This window comes from Lipotes vexillifer, unplaced genomic scaffold (genome assembly GCF_000442215.2).
Source record: "Lipotes vexillifer unplaced genomic scaffold, Lipotes_vexillifer_v1.1 scaffold2385, whole genome shotgun sequence".
NCBI lineage: Eukaryota > Metazoa > Chordata > Mammalia > Artiodactyla > Lipotidae > Lipotes > Lipotes vexillifer.
This window is the reverse complement of record NW_006794923.1, coordinates 304476-323901: the sequence shown is the minus strand read 5'-3', so window position 1 is coordinate 323901 and position 19426 is coordinate 304476. Positions and strand designations below refer to the sequence as shown.

At 43.6% G+C, this 19426-nt stretch overlaps 1 protein-coding gene across 2 annotated transcripts in view; it reads right to left on the bottom strand.

Moving 5' to 3' along the window:
* The window catches only part of GAB3 (GRB2 associated binding protein 3), a 62082-nt gene that overhangs the window by 13852 nt on the left and 28804 nt on the right, over window positions 1–19426 (bottom strand). For both annotated transcript variants that reach the window (XM_007467360.1, XM_007467361.1), the window contains exons 2-6: window positions 17937–18240; window positions 15665–15878; window positions 14799–15277; window positions 1819–1874; window positions 1123–1342 (exon numbers count right to left, since the gene is read on the bottom strand). In XM_007467360.1, the coding sequence (XP_007467422.1) occupies window positions 1123–1342; window positions 1819–1874; window positions 14799–15277; window positions 15665–15878; window positions 17937–18240 (1273 nt within the window). The remainder of the gene's footprint in view (window positions 1–1122; window positions 1343–1818; window positions 1875–14798; window positions 15278–15664; window positions 15879–17936; window positions 18241–19426) is intronic.

Sequence of the window (19426 nt, the reverse complement as noted above, 5' to 3'; positions counted from 1 at the left end):
AACTAAATAAAATTAAAAACTTCAGTTCCTCAGTTGCACTGGCCATGTTTCACTTGTTCAACAGCCACATTTTCCTCATTACAGAAAGTTCTGTTGCACAGCGTTGCTACAGGAAAGTCACTGAGCAAAACAACAGTATCTACCTCACAGTTACAGGTCCCTGCGAAATGGCTTCTGGCCAGCCTGAATGGTTACTTCCTCTAAAGCCCACGAGACAGGGGCTGTTCTCCTATTTAGTACCTATTGAATAACTCTACGTTTTCTTCGAGGTGGTTTGGACGTATCTTTCTCCCTGCTTGCTCGCTCATCTGTGCCTCTCCCAGAAATGTGATTTGACTCGAATTGAAGAGGGGAAGCCTGGAGAGGACCAGGCATAAGCAGACAACTTAGTTCCAGCTCTGGGCGGGGCCCCCTGAAGCAGCAGAGCCGGTGACGGAGCCAGTGGAGTGTCAGGGGTCGCGGTCACGGTACCAGGTATTTCCTTGGAATCACCCAGCCCTACTGGGCAGGTGACGACGAGCGAAAAAGGAAGTTAGAAAATTACCCTGACCTGCTTTTGCTCGTCCCCTCTTCGCCCTCCTCCCTGCCTGTTCCGGCCACTCACCTCCACGTGCCCCCACCCCACACACCTCTTCTGCCGGGCACTAGCAGGGCACTGAGCGACATGGCATACGACCAGGTCTACATCAGGAATCAGTGTCAAAGGCCATTCTTGGCTGCCTTACACAAGGTGGACATTGTGATTACATTTAAGTGCTGTCTAAACAAAGAGAGGCCAGGTGGCTTCCATTCCCACCCATCCTCACTTATTTCTGGGTCTTTGTTAGGGAAGCAGCCAAAGATGAGTCCTCTGGAATGAACTTGGCTTCAGAGGCTGCATTTGCTGGGCCACAGTGATTGCAAGTCCCCGGGTTCCTTTTATCCTTAGGATCTGGGGCAGCAGGGCTCCTCAGCCCTCCCCACTCAATCCCAGCCATTTCTCCCTGCCCTTGTGCTTCCCAGGCCTCTGGGCTGGTTTCTCTAGTGTCCCCTTCCCAGAGATGGTGAGGAGGGAAGATTTTCCACACGGCCACCAGACCTTGCTCCCCAGTCCCACACAGCAGGCCTGGGGAAGTAACTTACGTTTCCTCTGAGGCTTGAGATCTCTATTCACGGGGGGAGGCTCCAGGTCCACCGGGAGCTTGGGCAATGGGCTGGAGATGTTTCCTGAGCTCATTGGGATGTAGTCGTCAGGGCTGCAGTGGGGTCCGAGAGCAGAGGCGGCGGGCTGGGGGCTCATGGGCACGTAGCTGTCCTCAGTGCTGGCGGAAGCTGGAGGGGACATCGGGAAGAACCTGCACGGCTGCAAGGGAAAGCACAGAATAGCCATGGAAACTGCTTCCAGTGGGCAGCCTTGGCTGCACATGGCATTTCAGTTGCAGATTTTCCAAGAATAACTTTGAACTTTCTTAGGAAGGTCAGACAAGCCTCTAACTCAAGCTCTGCCTCTGGACTTATCGTGTGAGGTAGGTGATGACTCGCCTAGATCTCATGCTGGAAGACAGAGGTTAACGAATTTATGCAAATGCTTTAAGTATCATGTGATGACTTCAGCAGGTACCCCAAGTTTGGGGAAGCGTCTGGACCATTAGAACTGGCAGAGTCCTCAGAGCACACAAAGTCCAATAGCTCCCAGACAAGTTTAAGCCTTAATGGGAGACTGGAGGGGTCCTCAGAGATTCACAGTGCTGTCTCAAAAGACATCATGGCAACATAAATAGGTCAGGCTATTGTTTTGGTAAAAATTGAGGCTTAAAGAAACTCAAGTACCAAACTTACCAAATTTAAACTTAGCCGCTTATCTCGGTGTCTTAAAGATTGGCCTTCTACATCACCTGCAAGAAACAAGCAGGGTGGTGAAAAATGTGGACAACATCAATTGAAACTAGGCTCCAAGTACCTATGCACCTCAGGGCCCTGTGTGCAGCTCCACAGAGGGAGAGAGACTTGCTATTGAGTCTAGCTGGGCAGTCAGAACACCTTCCCCCCACAGATGGAAAGCGGACCAGATTTTGAAGAGGTTGCTGTATGATGGCTTCAGTTCTCTCTGTGAACTGGGGAGAGTCAGAGCAAGTAATTAACAAATGCTCGTTGCATTTGTCACATGAATTTTCTGCACTTAGAGATGGTAGAGACAGAGCTGGAGGTCTGAGGAGAGGGCAGCAGGTGTGAAATAGCCCTTGTGATGAGCAGCAGCGTGCATCGGTGACCATGAATTTCTGAAGCAAGAGTCAGCGCCTCAGGTACAGATCCGGAGAGAGAGGAGAGCTGGATGAATCCAGGCTCAGACATTTGTGAGATGGATGTGACATAAACAGTGTGACGTAAAGATTTAGAGTAACTGTTGAACTGAAATAGGAGATGTCCAGAAGGTAGCAAGATATATGGGCCTAGATGCAAATGAGACTTGCTTAGAGATGGCGGTCAGTACCTAAGAGTAGAGGACATGATCTAGGTTGTAAATGTCGAGAAAAGTTAAAATATAAAATCCTAGAGACTCTCTCAATATTCAAAGCGTAGGAAGATGAGCACTGGCTCATGCTGAGAGAGAGCAAGTGGAGGAGGAAAGGCAGGGGCCCTGGACTGCGAGAGCCCACGGGCAGAGACGGCGGCCGGTGGCGGGGAACACCGCCAAAAAGGGCCCTCAGCATGTGGGCACTGGAGCAAAGTGTCTTCCTAGAACTTGGACATATGGAAAGCCAGGCTGCCTCTGAGAAATAAACTGAAGAGTCAACATCATCTTAAAGCAAGAGAATAACTCCCAGCTCAGAATGATGTGATGGAGATTGATGGACTTAAGACCAGACACTGTCAAACTCTTAGAGGAAAACATAGGCAGAACATTCTATGACATAAATCACAGCAAGATCCTTTTTGACCCACCTCCTAGAGAAATGGAAATAAACACAAAAATAAACAAATGGGACCTAATGAAGCTTCAAAGCTTTTGCACAGCAAAGGAAACCATAAACAAGACCAAAAGACAACCCTCAGAATGGGAGAAAATATTTGCAAATGAAGCAACTGACAAAGGATTAATCTCCAAAATTGACAAGCAGCTCATGCAGCTCAATATCGAAAAAAAAAAAACAATCAAAAAAATGGGTGGAAGACCTAAATAGACATTTCTCCAAATAAGACATACAGATGGCCAACAAACATGAAAAGATGCTCAACATCACTAATTATTAGAAAAATGCAAATCAAAACTACAATGAGGTATCACCTCACACCAGTCAGAATGGCCATCATCAAAAAGTCTACAAATAACAAATGCTGGCGGGGGTGTGGAGAAAAGGGAACCCTTATGCACAGTTCGTGGGAGTGTAAATTGATACAGCCACTATGGAAAACAGTATGAATGTTACTTACAAAACTAAAAATAGAGCTGCCATGTGACCCAGCAATCCAACACCTGGGGTATACCCAGAGAAAAACAACTCAAAAAGATACATACACGCCAATGTTCATTGCAGCACTATTTACAATAGCCAGGGCATGGAAGCAAACTAAATGCCCATCAACAGAGGAATGGATAAAGATGTGGTACATATATACAATGGAATATTACTCAGCCATAAAAAAGAATGAAACTGGGTCATTTGTAGAGACATGGATGGACCTAGACAGTGTCATACACAGAGTGAAGTAAGTCAGAAAGAGAAAAACAAATATCACATATTAACCCATATATGTGGAAACTAGAAAAATGGTATAGATTATCCTATTTGCAAAGCAGAAATACAGACACACATGTAGAGAAGAAACGTATAGACACCAAGGCGGAAGGGGGGTGTGGGATGAAGTGGGAGATTGGGATTGACATATATATACTATTGATGTTATGTGTAAAATAGATAACTAATGAGAACCTACTGTATAGCACAGGGTAACCTACTCAATGCACTGTGGTGACGTGAACGGGAGGGGAGTCCAAAAGGGAGGGGGCATATGTATATGTATATGGCTGATTCATTTTGTTGTACAGTAGAAACTAACACAACATTGTAAAGAACTATTCTCCAATAAAAATTAATTTTACAAAATATTGAAATCATAATCCAAGAAACGGTCCACAAATAAAGTAACACTTGAATCTAATATTGAAAGGGCCCATCAAGTACCTGGAATAAATAAATGGTCAATTCTACCCAGAATGTAAAATCTATTAAAACATTATATCAATAAAAATGACAGAATGAGACAGATGAATTAAATAACCAGTTCAAAGCTAAAAAGGAACAACAGAGAAAATGAAAAGAAATTATAAAATAAAGATAAAAGGAAAAAATAATAGAGTACAGAGAAATAGTGGAATTAATTTCTTTTTCTTTTTTTTTTTTTTGCGGTACGTGGGCCTCTCACTGTTGTGGCCTCTCCCGTTGCGGAGCACAGGCTCCGGACGCGCAGGCCCAGCGGCCATGGCTCACGGGCCCAGCCGCTCCGCGGCATGTGGGATCTTGCCGGACCAGGGTGTGAACCCATGTCCCCTGCATCGGCAGGCGGACTCTCAACCACTGCGCCACCAGGGAAGCCCTGGAATTAATTTTAAAAAATCAAAATCTTGGTTTCATGGGGAAAAAATATAACCTAAAGGCAACCGACTAGCCAATCAAATCAATAAAAGAGGGGGGCACAAATATGCAAAATAAGAATTGACAAGGAGGGCTTCCCTGGTGGCGCAGTGGTTGAGAGTCCGGGAGGATCCCGCGTGCCGTGGAGCGGCTGTGCCCGTGAGCCGTGGCCGCTGAGCCTGCGCGTCCGGAGCCTGCACTCCGTGACGGGAGAGGCCACAACAGTGAGAGGCCCGCGTACCGCCAAAAAAAAAAAAAAAAGAATTGACAAGGAAAAAATTATCATTGAAACAGAGGAAATTTTTTAAAAAAGAGACAATTCTGCATGCCTTTACCCAAATAAATTTTAAAATCTAGATGAAATGGATAATTTTCAAAAAAATACACTACAGCAAAATTGACACAAAAAATTTCCAAAGAATAAAATAGACAAAGTTACGAAGATCAGATGGTTTCAACAGACAATTTTACCAAAACTTCAAAGACCAGACAGTCCCAATGCTTCACAAATTTGGTCAAGAGTTTAGAAAATCAAGGAATATTTCTAATTCTTTTTATGAAGCAAGTATAACTTTGGTAGCTAAACCTGATAAACATAAAATATATCAGAAAGTACAGACTAATATCACTTATGATTAACAATGCAAAAATCCTAAATAAAATATTAGCAAACGTCACACCCTCTTTGAACCATTACTGTAAAACTCCTCACTACCCTCTCCAGGTTGGGACACACAGTTTTGAGGGCATTCGCCTGCTGCGGCCCCCTTTGCCTGGCAAAGCAATAAAGCTATTCTTTTCTACTTACCCCCGCAAAAATATTAGCAAACAGAGGAAGGTGGTATTACTGGAATGGCTGAATGAGGAGCTCAGAAAAGCCATTCTCCAAAAAACAATGATACAAGTGTACAAAACTATTTTTAAAAAGTCAAGCACAACTACTTGGGGACTCTAAAAATTTACCAAAAGCATACAACAAAATTGTTGTATATTATATTGGGAAGGATTTATTGGGAAAAAAAAAAAAACAACTACTGGACATCTGGTAAGAACACTGAGAATCTGTGTCATTTTAGCTTGGGGTGCTCCCGTACCCCTCACCAGCTCACTCAGACGTAGTTCTACCAGGGCAAGGCAAGTCGTGAAGACCAGTAGCTTCTTTTTGCCAAAGGGGTCTAATTTGATTTGGATCAGAGCATATAAAAAACTCCAATTCCTCTAGGTACTATCAAAAGCATACCAACAATTCATTTCATTGGGGTTCCAGGAGAAAAGAGAGAGAAAAGCATTGAAAATGTATTTGCAGAACATACAGCTGAAAACTTCCCAAACCTAAAGAAGGAAACAGATATCCAGGTACAGGAAGCACAGAGGGTTCCAAACAAAATGAACCCAAACAGACTCACACCAAGACATATCATAATTGAAATGGCAAAAGTTAAAGATAAAGAGAGAATTCTAAAAGCAGCAAGAGAAAAATAGTCATTTACAAGGAAATCCCCATAAGGCTATCAGCTGATTTCTCTGCAGAAACTTTGCAGGCCAGAAGAGAGTGGAGGGATAGATTCAAAGTCCTAAAAGGGAGAAACCTGCAACCTAGGATAATCTACCCAGCAAGATCATCGTTTAGAATCGAAGGAGAGACAAAGAGCTTCTCAGACAAGCAAAAACTAAAAGAGTTCATCAATACTAAACCTACCCTAAAAGAAATGTTAAAAGGTCTTCTCTAAGCAGAAAAGGAGGAAAAATCTATAGGAAAAGGAAAATCCCACTAGGAAAGGCAAATATATAGTAATGACTGAGGATCAGTCATTACTTAACTTAAATGAGCCAGTACAAATATTACAATACAAAAAATTATGAAATCAACTATAACTACAATAAAGAGTTAAGCGATAGACATGAAGATGTAAAATATGACATCAAAAATGCAAAATGTGGGGGAAGGGAGTAAAAAATGTAGATCTTCTAGAATTTGTTTGAACTTAAATGACTATCAGTTTAAAACAAGTAGATAGGGCTTCCCTGGTGGCACAGTGGTTGAGAGTCTGCCTGCTGATGCAGGGGACATGGGTTCGTGCCCCGGTCCGGGAAGATCCCACATGCCGCGGAGCGGCTGGGCCCGTGAGCCATGGCCGCTGAGCCTGTGCGTCTGGAGCCTGTGCTCCGCAACGGGAGAGGCCACAACAGGGAGAGACTCGTGTACCACCAAAAAAAAAAAAAAAAAACAAACAAACAAGTAGATACAGTTATAGATCAACATATATGAACCCAATTATAACCACGAACGAAAAACCTACAACAGATACACAAAGACTAAAAAGAAAGGAACACAAACATAACACTAAAGAAAATCATCAAACCACAAGGGAAGACACAAAAAGAAGAAGAAATGAACAGAGAAGACCTACAAAAACAACCGGAGAACAAGCAATAAAATGGAAATAAATACATATCTATCAATAATTACTTTAAATGTCAATGGGCTAAATGCTCCAATCAAAAGACATAGGCTGGCTGATCAGATTAAAAACAAGATTCTTCAATATGCTACCTACAAGAGACTCACTTCAGGGCTAAAGACACACAAAGACTGAATGTGAAGGAATGGAAAAAAATTTTTCATGCCAACAGAAATAACAAAAAAAGTGGGAGTAGCAATACTTCTATCAGACAAAACAGACTTTAAAACAAAAGCTATAAAAAAAGACAAAGAAGGACACTATATAATGATAAAGGGATTGATAAAAAAAGAGGATATTACACTCATTAACAAATATGCACCCAATACAGGAGCCCCTAAAGATATAAAGCAAATACTAACAGACATAAAGGAAGAAATTGACAGTAACACAATAATAGTAGGGGATTTTTACATCCCACTGACATCAATGGACAGATCATCCAGACAGAAACTCAGTAAGGCAACAGTGGTCTTAAATGACACAATAGACTGGTTGGACTTAATAGATAGCTACAGGACATTCCATCCAAAAACAGCAGAATACACATTTTTTTTCAAGTGCACATGGAATGTTCTCCAGGATAAATCACATGCTAGGCCACAGAACAAGTCTCAACAAATTTAAGAGGATAGAAATTATATCAAGTATTTTTCCAACAACAGTATGAAACTAGAAATCAATTATAGAAAGAAAAATAGGAAAAGCACAAATGTATGGAGACTAACCAGTATGCTAATAAAGATCAATGGGTCAATGAAGAAGTCAAAGAGGAAATCAGAAAATAACTCAAGACAAGTTAAAATGGAAACACAACACTCCAAAATCTATGGAATGCAGCAAAAGCAGTTCTAAGAGGGAAGTTTACAGCAATACAGGCCTTCCTCAAGAAACAAGAAAAATCTCAAATAAACAACCTAACCTACCACCTAAAAGAATTAGATAAAGAAGAACAAACAAAGGCCAAAGTCAGCAGAAGAAAGGAAATAATAATGATCAGAGAGGAAATAAATAAAATAGAGATCAAAAAACAATAAAAAAGATCAATGAAACCAAAAGCTGCTTTTCTGAAAAGATAAACAAAATTCCTAAACTTTTAGCCAGGCTCACCAAGAAGTAGAGAAGGCCCAAATTAACAAAATAAATGAAACAAGAGAAATAACAACTGATACCACAGAGATTAAAAAAATCATAAAAGAATAGTACAAATAGTTACATGCCAGAGAATTGGAAAACCTAGAAGAAATGGACAAATTTCTAGAAATATACAACCTGCCAAGACTGAAACAAGAAGAAACACACAATTTGAACAGACCAATCACTAGTAGTGAAAATGAATTTGTATTTAAAAAAAAACTCCCAGAAAATAAAACCCCAAGGCCAAATGGCTTCACAGGGGAATTCTAACAAACATATAAAGAAGAACTAATACTTATCCTTCTCAAACTATTCCAAATAATTGAAGAGGATGGAACACTCCCAAATTCATTCTACAAGGCCACCATTACCTTGATACCAAAACCAAACAAAGACACTACAGAAAAAAAAAATTACAGGTCAATACCTTTGACGAATATAGATGCAAAAATCCTTAATAAATATTAGCAAACTAAATCTAACAATATATAAAAAGGATCATATACCATCAAAGAACCAAGTTGGATTTATTCCAGAAACACAAGGATGGTTCAATTTTCGCAAATCAATCAATGTGATACACCACATTAACAAAAGGAAGGATAAAAATCACATGATCATCTCAATAGATGCAGAAAAATCATTTGACAAAATTCAACATCCATTCATGATAAAAACTCTCTTCAAGGTGGGTATAGAGGGAACATATCTCAACACAATAAAGGGAATTTATGACAAACCCACAGCTAACAGTATACTTAACAGTGAAAAGCTGAAAACCTTTCCTCTAAATTCAGGAACAAGACAAGGATGCCCACTCTTGCCACTTCTATTTAACATAGTATTGGAAGTCCTAGCCACAGCAGTCAGACAAGAAATAGAAATAAAAAGCAACCAAATTGGAAAGGAAGAAGTAAAACAGTCAGTATTTGCTGATGACATGATACTTTATATAGAAAACCCTAAAGTCTCCATAAAAAACTATATTAGAACTGATAAATGAATTCAGCAAAGTTGCAGCATACAAGATTAATATACAGAAATCTGTCATATTTCTATACACTAATAATCAACTATCAGAAAAAGAAAGCAAGAAAATGGTCCTGTTTAAAATCGCATCAAAAAGAATAAAATAACCAAGAATAAACTTAACCAAGGAGGTGAAAGACCTATACTCTGAAAGCTATGCAACACTGATGAGGGAAACTGAAGGTGATACAAACTAATGAGGGAAACTGAAGGTGATACAAACTAGTGAAAAGACATCTTGCGCTCTTGGATTGGAAAAATTAATATTGTTGTTAAAGTGTCCATACGACCCAAAGCAATCTACAGATTTAATGCAATCCCTATCAAAATACCCATATTTTTCACAGAACTGGAACAAATAATCCCAAAATTCATATGGATCTTGAACCTGAATGAAACTATGAAAGACCCTGAAATGCCAAAGCAATCCGGAGGGAAAAGAACAAAGCAGGAGGCACAACCCTCCCAGACTTAACACAATAACAGAGCTGGAGGAATCCGGCTCCCTGACTTCAGACTATACTACAAAGCTACATTAATCAAAACAGAATGATACTGCCACAAAAACAGACACATAGATCAATGCAACAGAATAGAGAGCCCAGAAATAAACCCACACACCTGTGGTCAATTAATCTACAACAAAGGAGGCAAGAATGTACAGTGGAGAAAAGACAGCCTCTTCAATACGTGGTGCTGGGAAAGCTGGACAGCTACATGTAAAACAGTGAGATTAGAACATTTTCTCACACCATATACAAAAATAAACTCAAAATGGATTAAAGACCTAACTGCAAGACCTGAAACCATAAAACTCCTAGAAGAGAACATAGAACACTCTTTGCCATAAATCATAGCAATATTTTTTGGATCTAACTTCTAAGGAAAAGAAATAAAAGCAAAATAAACAAACAGGACCCAATTAAACTTAAAAAGCTTTTGCACAGCAAAGGAAACCACCAACAAAACAAAAAGCAACCTGCAGAATGAGAGAAAATATTTGCACATGATATGACCAACAAGGGTTTAATATTCAAAATACATAAACAGCTCATAAAACTCAATGTCAAAAAAACAAACAACCTGATTTAAAAATGGGCAGAAGAAGTGAATAGACATTTTTCCAAAGAAAACATACAGATAGCCAACAGGCACATGAAAAGATGCTCCAAATTTCTAATTATTAGAGAAATGCAAATCAAAACCGCAATGAGGTATCACGTCATACCTGTCAGAATGGCTATCATCAAAAGGCAACAAGGGCTTCCCTGGTGGTGCAGTGGTTGGGAGTCTGCCTGCCGATGCAGGGGACACGGGTTCGTGCCCCAGTCTGGGAGGATCCCACATGCCGCGGAGCGGCTGTGCCCGTGAGCCATGGCCGCTGAGCCTGCGCGTCCGGAGCCTGTGCCCCACAATGGGAGAGGCCACAACAGTGAGAGGCCCACGTACAGCAAAAAAAAAAAAAAAAAAAAAAGGTAACAAATAACAAAGGCTGGTGAGGATGTGGATAGAAGGGAACCCTTGTACACTGTTGGTAGAAATGTAAATTGGTGTAGTCACTATGGAAAATAGCATGAAGTTTCCTCAGGAAACTAAAACTAGAGCTACCATATGATCCAGCAATCCCACTGCTGGGCAAATATCAGGAAAAAATGAAAACTCTAATTCGAAAAGACCACATACACCCCAATGTTCATGGCAGCTGTATTTAAAATAGCCAAGACATGGAAACAACCTAAGTGTCCATCAACAGAGGAATGGATAAAGAAGATGTGGTACATGTATACAATGGAATATTACTCAGCCATAAAAATGAATGAAATTCTACCATTTGCAGTAATGTGGATGGCTCTTATGCTTAGTGAAATAAGTAAGTCAGACAGAGAAAGACAAATACTGTATGATATCATTTGTATGTGGAATCTAAAAAATAAAACAAATAAATGTATTATAGCAAAATGGAGGCAGACTCACAGATATAGAGAATAAGAGTGTTTACCAGTGGGGAGAGGGAAAGGGGGAGGGGCAAGATAAGGTAGGGGACTAAGAGGTACAAACTACTATGTATAAAATAGATAAGCAACAAGGACATATTGTACAGCACAGGGAATTACAGCCATTACTTTGGAATAACTTTTTTTTTTTTTGGCCATGCTGCGCAGATTGCAGGATCTCAGTTACCCAGCTGGGGACTGAACCCGGGCCCCGGCAGTGAGCGTGCTGAATCCTAACCACTGGGCTGCCAGGGAATTCCCTGCAATAACTTTTAATGGAGTATAATCTGTAAAAATACTGAATCACTATGCTATACACCTGAAACTAATATAATATTGTAAACCAACTATACTGCAAAAAATAATTGGCCAGTGAAGTTCTTCACGTTAGCAGGATAAAGGAGAAAAAAATCACATGATCATAAAATGTTTCAATAAATTCAATACCCTTTCATGATTTTTGAAAATAACATTTGGCAAAGTAGGAATATCAGAGAATGTCCTTAATCTAATGAATGGTGTCTATAAAAGTCTGCTGCAAACCACATTAGAATGGTGAAGCATTGGAAGCTTTCCATGTGAGATCGGGAATAAGGCAAGGATCCCTGTAATTAATACTACTATTCAAAGATGTCCTGGCCTTCCTAGCCCAAGCACTGTCATAAGAAAAAGAAAATGAAAGATATGTTATAAAAGAAAAAACAAAGTTATTAGTATTTGCATGTGATATGTTTGTATACAAAGAAAATGCAAACAAATATATAGTTTAGAAAAGGTAGATACAAAATCAAAATATAAAGCTAATTTATTTGTATGCAACAGCAAAGAAATTATTTCAAGTAAAATACCATTGGCAATCACGTAAAAATAACAAATGCATGGGAATACATTAATGAGATATGCAAGACTTCACTAAAAACCATATAAATTACAGACAGAAATAAAATAAGAAGGGGAATTCCCTGGTGGTTCAGTGGTTAGGACTCTGTGCTTTCACTCCTAGTTGAGAGTATCGCATTGGGGGAGGGGGAACTGGATGAAGGTCTGAAGGTGGTCAAAAAGTACAAACCTCCAGTTCTAAGATAAATAAGTACTAGGGATGGAATGCAGGACAAGATAAATATAAATAACAGTGCTGCATGTCATATATGAAAGCTGTTAACAACAGTAACTCCCGGGCTTCCCTGGTGGTGCAGTGGTTGACAGTCTGCTTGCCGATGCAGGGGACACGGGTTTGTGCCCTGGTCCGGGAAGATCCCACATGCCGCGGAGCGGCTGGGCCCGTGAGCCACAGCTACTGAGCCTACGCGTCCGGAGCCTGTGCTCCGCAACGGGAGAGGCCACAATAGTGAGAGGCCCGCGTACCGCAAAAAAAAAAAAAGTAAAAGAGTAACTCTTAAGAGTTCTCATCAGAAGGAAATTTTTTTTTCTATTTGTTTAATGTTGTATCTACATGAGATGACAGATGCTCACAAAACTTACTGTGGTCATCATTTCATGATGTATATAAGTCAGATCATTCTGTATTCCTTAAACTCATACAGTGCTGTACGTCAATTACATCTCAATAAAACCGGAAGAAAAATAAAAGAAGGATAAGGAATGTAGGCACGATAGATCCCAGTGGGCCTTGCACGCTATGCTAAGAAATTTAGATTTTATCCCAAGTGCAAAGAGAAGTCGTTAGATTGTTTTGTTTTTGTTTTTGTTTTTGTTTTTGTTTTTGCGGTACACGGGCCTCTCACCGTTGTGGCCTCTCCCGTTGCGGAGGCGGGATCCTCCCGGACCGGGGCATGAACCTGCGCGCCCTGCATCAGCAGGCGGACTCTCAACCACTGCGCCACCAGGGGAGCCCTAGATTGGTTTTTAGCAAGGAACTGACTATCTGATTTACATTTTTTAAGAGACCACTTGACTGCATGTGGAAAACAGATTAGAGGCAGGCAAGAATGGTGGTGGTGTGATCTCAGGATAACGAGTTGTATTACAGTAAATATATTCAGATTTCATTTATGCTTTAAAAAGAAGAGATAGTATGTATTTCTGTATTGTTTAATCGTTTCCAGAAATTCTTCCTGTTCGACACTGTTTGGGCAGAACCAACAAGGTGGCTGAATCCCCAAATCGTCATGAAATCAAGAAATTAAACCATGACGACTCGGAGAGCAAGCAGCTGAATGCAACAGAATGTGTTGCACCTGGAAAAAAGTGACGACTGACAACACAACCCCCCGCTTGTGTCATTTCACTGATACTCATCACCTGAATAAGAGGTGAGATCCATCAACGAATTGGGTGACCACAACACTAGCTTGTGTCTCTTTGACAAGCACACCTTGGAACACGGTGACAACAAGCCAGCCTTGGCAGGTGACTTCCCTGGTCGCCAAGGCGGGGCATGAATGTCGTGGTTACCTTTACCTTTTCCATAAGTTGTACCAAAACACCCACTTAAGTTCTTTCATTTCTACTATTCCTTCCAATAAAATAATGTAGTAGCCCCTCCCCCGCAAAAAAAGAGAGTGGCAGTGGTGCAGGCTGGGGCAGGGGGCCCGATGGGAGACAGCAGAGCTGAGATGCAGACTCCCCGCCACGGGCACTTCACCGATGGCAGAGGGGGGCTGGAGAGCCTCGGGGACAATCAAGGCTGCCAGGTCACTGGAGCCCCACGAGGATGATAACGAACCTGACCCCACTCTGCCGCCACGTACAGACATCGGTTCCCGGGGGAGCTCCATGTGGAAGGCACAACAATCCATGGGACGCGCCCCCTCTGCCTTATCAGAGCCATTTGGCTTCCATCCAGCACTGTTGTTCTGGTCTTTGTTTCAAGGTCAAAACCTCCATTTCAATGAGTTTTAGCCTTTGTTTACCTTCGTGTAAAAGAATCCAACGTTTGGATGGAGACAGAGGAGAGGAGAGGGGAGAGAGGGAGAGAGAGAGAGTGCGCATGCAAGGCAACCCTGTGAGAATCAACAGAGTTCCAGAAAAAGGCCAAACAGGGACCAAGCTGATAGGGCTAGGTTAGCATTACCTTGATGGTGATAGCTTGGCAAAAAGCCACATCACTTCAGCCAGGTAGAATTTGGAAAGAAAATGTCAGGTGGGATGATGGATGAGTTTGATTGGATTGTTGAAAAATAGAGACAAGAGGTATGGTCTCCCACCTCAGCACTCAGTCTGCATGTGAAAGGAAACGGATGGAACTGGGCCCAACTGAGGCAAAAGACACCGCCTTCTGTACCAAGTGGATCCCAGAGTGGCTCCAAACAAACACCAGAAGCGTGGTCTCGTGTGGGCAAGGGCATGACTAGGGGACCAGGGATCTGACTTCTTTCAGCATCTACAGGGACCCACCCACATATACCTCTGCCGGTGGGGCGGGTGGGGAGCCTGGGAGTGAGGGCTGCTGCTCGGGGTGTGCGCTTCCACCCAGAGCCTGACCCTGCCGGAACACTGGACTGGCCTGAGCAAAGGACGCTGGACAACGTCCTCATGTGGACACAAGGGGGAAAGAGAAGCCAGGCTTCTCTCGGTACCAAAGTTTAGCATCTGGCACTTACCTTTCCAGGTTCTCATGTTATCTAAACCAGAGAGAGAGATTCTTCTCGGTACCACAGTGCCTTCTGGCTTCTTGATGCTACTGCGCCCACCGCACAGGAGCTGCTCCTCGTGGCGCCGTTCAGAGAGATGGCTTGGCTTAGGGGGGCGGGGAGGTGGCGTGTTGGACATAACATCTAGTTCTTTTACCCCACAGGGCAAGGAAGCTTGGTTTTGATCTACCTGGACGGTGGAGTTTAAGGACGTTTCCAGCACTGGTAAAGAAAAGTGGTCCCTGGACGGTCCATTGACATGTCTCGTGCAGATCAGGGCAGCCGGGGGCCTTGTGGAAGGGGCCTCTTGAGGACTGTTCCCAGGGCGTGAGGGGCAGGCCAGGTTCCCGGAGGGCAGTGTCTGCGGGCCGTCCACAAAAACATCGTCGAAGGACACCTGTTCCAGTGAGCGCTCCGAGTTTGACCAGCTGTCACATCTGGTGGGGACACTGAGGGAAGAAAAGCACATACATTTGACTGAGAGGCAGCAGGTCCCCGGCAGCGGTAGTTGGTACTGCTACACCCTTGGCACCCACCCACCCATGCCTCTAATGTTGCCTCTACAGCACTTGGTGGCACCAACCCCTTGATGCAGGGGAAAAAAATGGCTCGTTGATTCTTTTCATCCTCTAAGTGTTAAGATACGTATGAAAATGCAAGGTTGGAAAGGAAAGCCACAGTGCTGAAATGCATGAGTCATTCTGCTTGGTGTGCCACAAGCTTCGGCCTCGGTAGTGGTTGATAGGGATCTGTCCCTGCCCTGACGGCAGCAGGAAGAGAGGGGAGTGCACATACACCCACTAGAAGATGCTACAGCTAAACGGCTGGAGGCGTACCTGGCGTGGTGCAGTCTTCCCGTCTCGCAGTTGGATAGAATCAGATAATCAGGAAGGAAGAGAAGCTCTGACTCACTTCCGGTTTCCTCAGTGGCTACAGTACTAGTGCTTGGGTCATCTCTTGGCAGGGAGCTGACAGCAGGGGCGGTGCAAAGGGAGCTGGAGGCAGAGGGCTGCACGCAGCAAGGCGCGTGAGAGCCACTCTCCACACAATCTGCAGGAGAAATCATTTCCCAGCTGAATGTTTAAGAATGGCTAGAACACAGTTTCTCAAATGGCATCTAAGAGGCCAAAGAGAAGATGCAAATCACAGCTGGTGTTTGTACTGATAGAGACCTTTTCCCCAAGCTATAAACAATGTCTGGGGATGAAGGCCAATGTTCCAAGAGTGAAGTGCTGAATCAATTAAGAGCAAAAAACCCAAGGACTCTTGGCCTAAAAATCTGCAGTTAGATAGTCTTCACACAGCCTCTTCATGGCCCTCGGCCACAGCTCTGCATCACTATTTATTCACTCAACAAATATACTTACATTTTATATATATATATACACACACACACACATTTATGCATAACAAATATATGTACATAGACTTACATAAGCATTTGTGCACATATGCAGACATGCTATGTAGATATATGTCTATTTATGTCTATATAGATACCTACTCTTGCACCTACTATGTGCCTGGGACCGTTCTAACTCTGCCCTCACAGCGTTAATGATTGACTGTTAGTGATGTCTAAGAAAAGGAATGAAAGAAAGAAAGAGCTGTGATGGCTGGAAAGCCCACATTCATAAACTCCCAATGAAAGGCCTGCTTCTATCTCCCTTTTGAACCAAGTTGGCAGGAATTCAGGATTCCTGAGTCAGAGTGGTCCAGAACTGCCTGGGTTCAAGTCCAGGCTCTAGTATATAGCTGTCCTGACCTTGGTCAAGTTACCTGCTTGCTCCAAGCTTCCTTATCTGTAAAGTGCTTATGTTCATGGTACATATGCCACAGAATCGGTCTGGGGATGAGACGAGCTAATACAGGCTTGGTTCTCAGATGAGCAGTTAGCCCCTACATCCTCGTCAAAACTGAGTGGGGCTACAGGGAACAAAAGAGGTCATGGGGGGTTCCGGCTTCCTCCAACTTCAGGCCAGAGCTTTCTGTTTTCTGCCTGGTGCCTTACTTGTTTCTGTTCCCCTTAGGATATTGGGACACATGTTATGTATCTATCTATATTTTAGCATAACTCCCAGATGAGGAAACAAACAGAGGAGACACATAACATGACACAAAAATATGTATCTGGTGTGGGCAGAATGTATGGACTGGGGTGAAGAGTGAGCAGCGGTGTGACTGAGTAGCTTCACTTAGTAAGCTTCCCTGGGTCATGAAAAGAAACGGACTTTGCTGGCAGGAAGCACACACACCCTCACGTCTGTCTACAGAGAGATGCAACTCTGACTCTTCTGCGCCACCTAGCGTTAAAATGTGGGTATTTCAGTGGAAGATGATAAGCACCAGTAAGGACGGAAATGCTGCAGCAACTGTGGACCATGGGATTTAGGGGAAAGGTTCTGCCGGCTATAGACTAAGAGACTAACAGAAAGCAGACTCGAAGTCTCATAGTTTGAAGATCAGAGCACGGTGCCAGGGCCTCAAGAACAAAATCCATGAAGGAGAGTTCACTGTAACCCCAAGTGCTTTATACCCGGTACATTATATAGAAAGGGCAGTGTGTGTGTGTGTGTGTGTGTGTAAAAGAGAGAGAGCAAGAGTGAGAGAAAAAGAGCCTCATGGGTCATTTGCTTCCACTGCCCAGAAATGGCTCACAGCAAACTTAGAGCTCATTTCCGTTGCACAGACCTTGAGCCACTTGGAGATAAGAGGAAACGTTACCTGCCTACGACAAGTAGCTTAGTTCTGTCTTTCTACCTTCTAGTACTGAACAACCTGGTAGGCAACAGAAAAGCTGGAGTTCCTAGAATTTTTTAAAGACAGCAATATTTGATATTTCTAGAAAAACTGGCAGCAGCAGCATGGGGAAAATCAGAGCTGTACAGGACGTCCCCACCCACGTTTTGCTTTCACTGCATGTGCTCCCTGTAGCTCACGAGAGCAAAGCCAAGGTGAGGCTTTGAAGCCACCAAAGCGGCCCGTCACGCTCCGGGGGCAGTGCACGTGGCTCATGGCTCGGCCGCCGGGTCCTTTCCGGAGCTCCCTGGCACAAGCGCAGTGGCCCCCGCCCGCCCTTAGCCTCAGGATCCCCCTGTCCGCTCTTACCTGCGCTGTCATCCAGGTGGCCGAGGTTGCAGACCTGACTGATGCTGTGCACCCACACCTGCATTTCTTCCTCCGTCTTGGCCACCAGATAGAACGTGCGAGCTGCAGTCTTGACAATGAACACGAAATGGTTCTGGAATTCCTTACGAACGAAGCCCGGGCCCGCGTGCTTCCAGACGGCGCACTCGCTGAGGTCGATGGTGCGGATGGGCTTGCGAGCGCGTTGGCTGCGGTAGTACTCCAGGACGTCGCGGTCGCCACTTAGGCGGCCCTGCCGCAGCACGAACCAGCGCCTGCGCCAGGCCTGCGGGGAGGCAAGAGGACATGGCTTCTCAGACTCCGCCGGCCGGATGAGGACAGCAGACGACGAGGACACTGCCCACCGTAACAGTGAGGCACGAGGCCCAGCTGGCGGCGTTGTCTGAAAGGACCCACGCAGCCTCTTCAAGTCACCTTTCACCAGTGATTTTAATGATCGGTCATCACTGGGGAGCATAGTGTTGGGACTCACACCCCCAGGTCGATGAGAGCTATGCAGTCATCACAAGTGATGCAGCAAAGGTGTGCAGTACAAATTTATGTGTGCCCATGCTTTTTTATAAAAAACAATAATGCAGGACAAGAAGGAAGCTTTCTTATCACTGTCTACCTCAAGCCAAAAGCCAGTGTCATACACTCAAATCAGTGCCGTCTAACGTGGTCATTTGACTTGTAGAGAACTGCTCAACAAGAAAAGAAGAATAGTGTACACTGGAGAGGAAAGAGGGTTACCATTAGCTGAAGTTGACGCGATCGTCCTTCTGTAAAATCCCCAAAATGAAGATTAAAATACAAGTACAATTCTCAGAGAATTAAGTGACGTGCTGGTTCTGTTTCCTATGTGTTTTCTAAGGGCTTTACCATAACCTATTTCATCTCCAAAACTGTCCCATGGGACAGGTAACTATTTTTATGTCCATTTTATGTATGAAAACATTGAGGTTCAGAGAAATTCATGAGCGCAGGGTCACACAGCTAAGAAGCTGTACGAATAGATTTGAACTCAAGTGAGGGTGGAAGGTTCACTAAATATGAAGTAAAAAAAATAGAGAGAGGGGACTGTGGGCAATTCTTTAGAGATGTCTGATTGTAAAGGGGGAGAGCTCTGGGGTCCAGGGATTTTTTTTAAAGATGGAAGATACTTCTGCATCCACCCCCGCTAGGTCAGCCCGTCATAAGGGCTGGGGGCCGGGGCGTGGGGCAGGCACTGTCTGGCCTAAAGGATCCTCTATTCCCTGCGGAGAAGCACCGTAACAATAGGAGGGAACTGCCTTTGGTGCTACAGGAATATGGGGGAGCCGAGCCTTGAGGTCAGATGGTCTGGCAAAGCTTACCATGACCAAAAAAGAAAAGAGAATGATGCTCTGCATGCCACTGCAGCTTCAGGTGTGCCTGACATGTTTATATGCCCACCGGCTTTCGTCCAGAGGCCGGGAGAAAAGGGAAAGGGC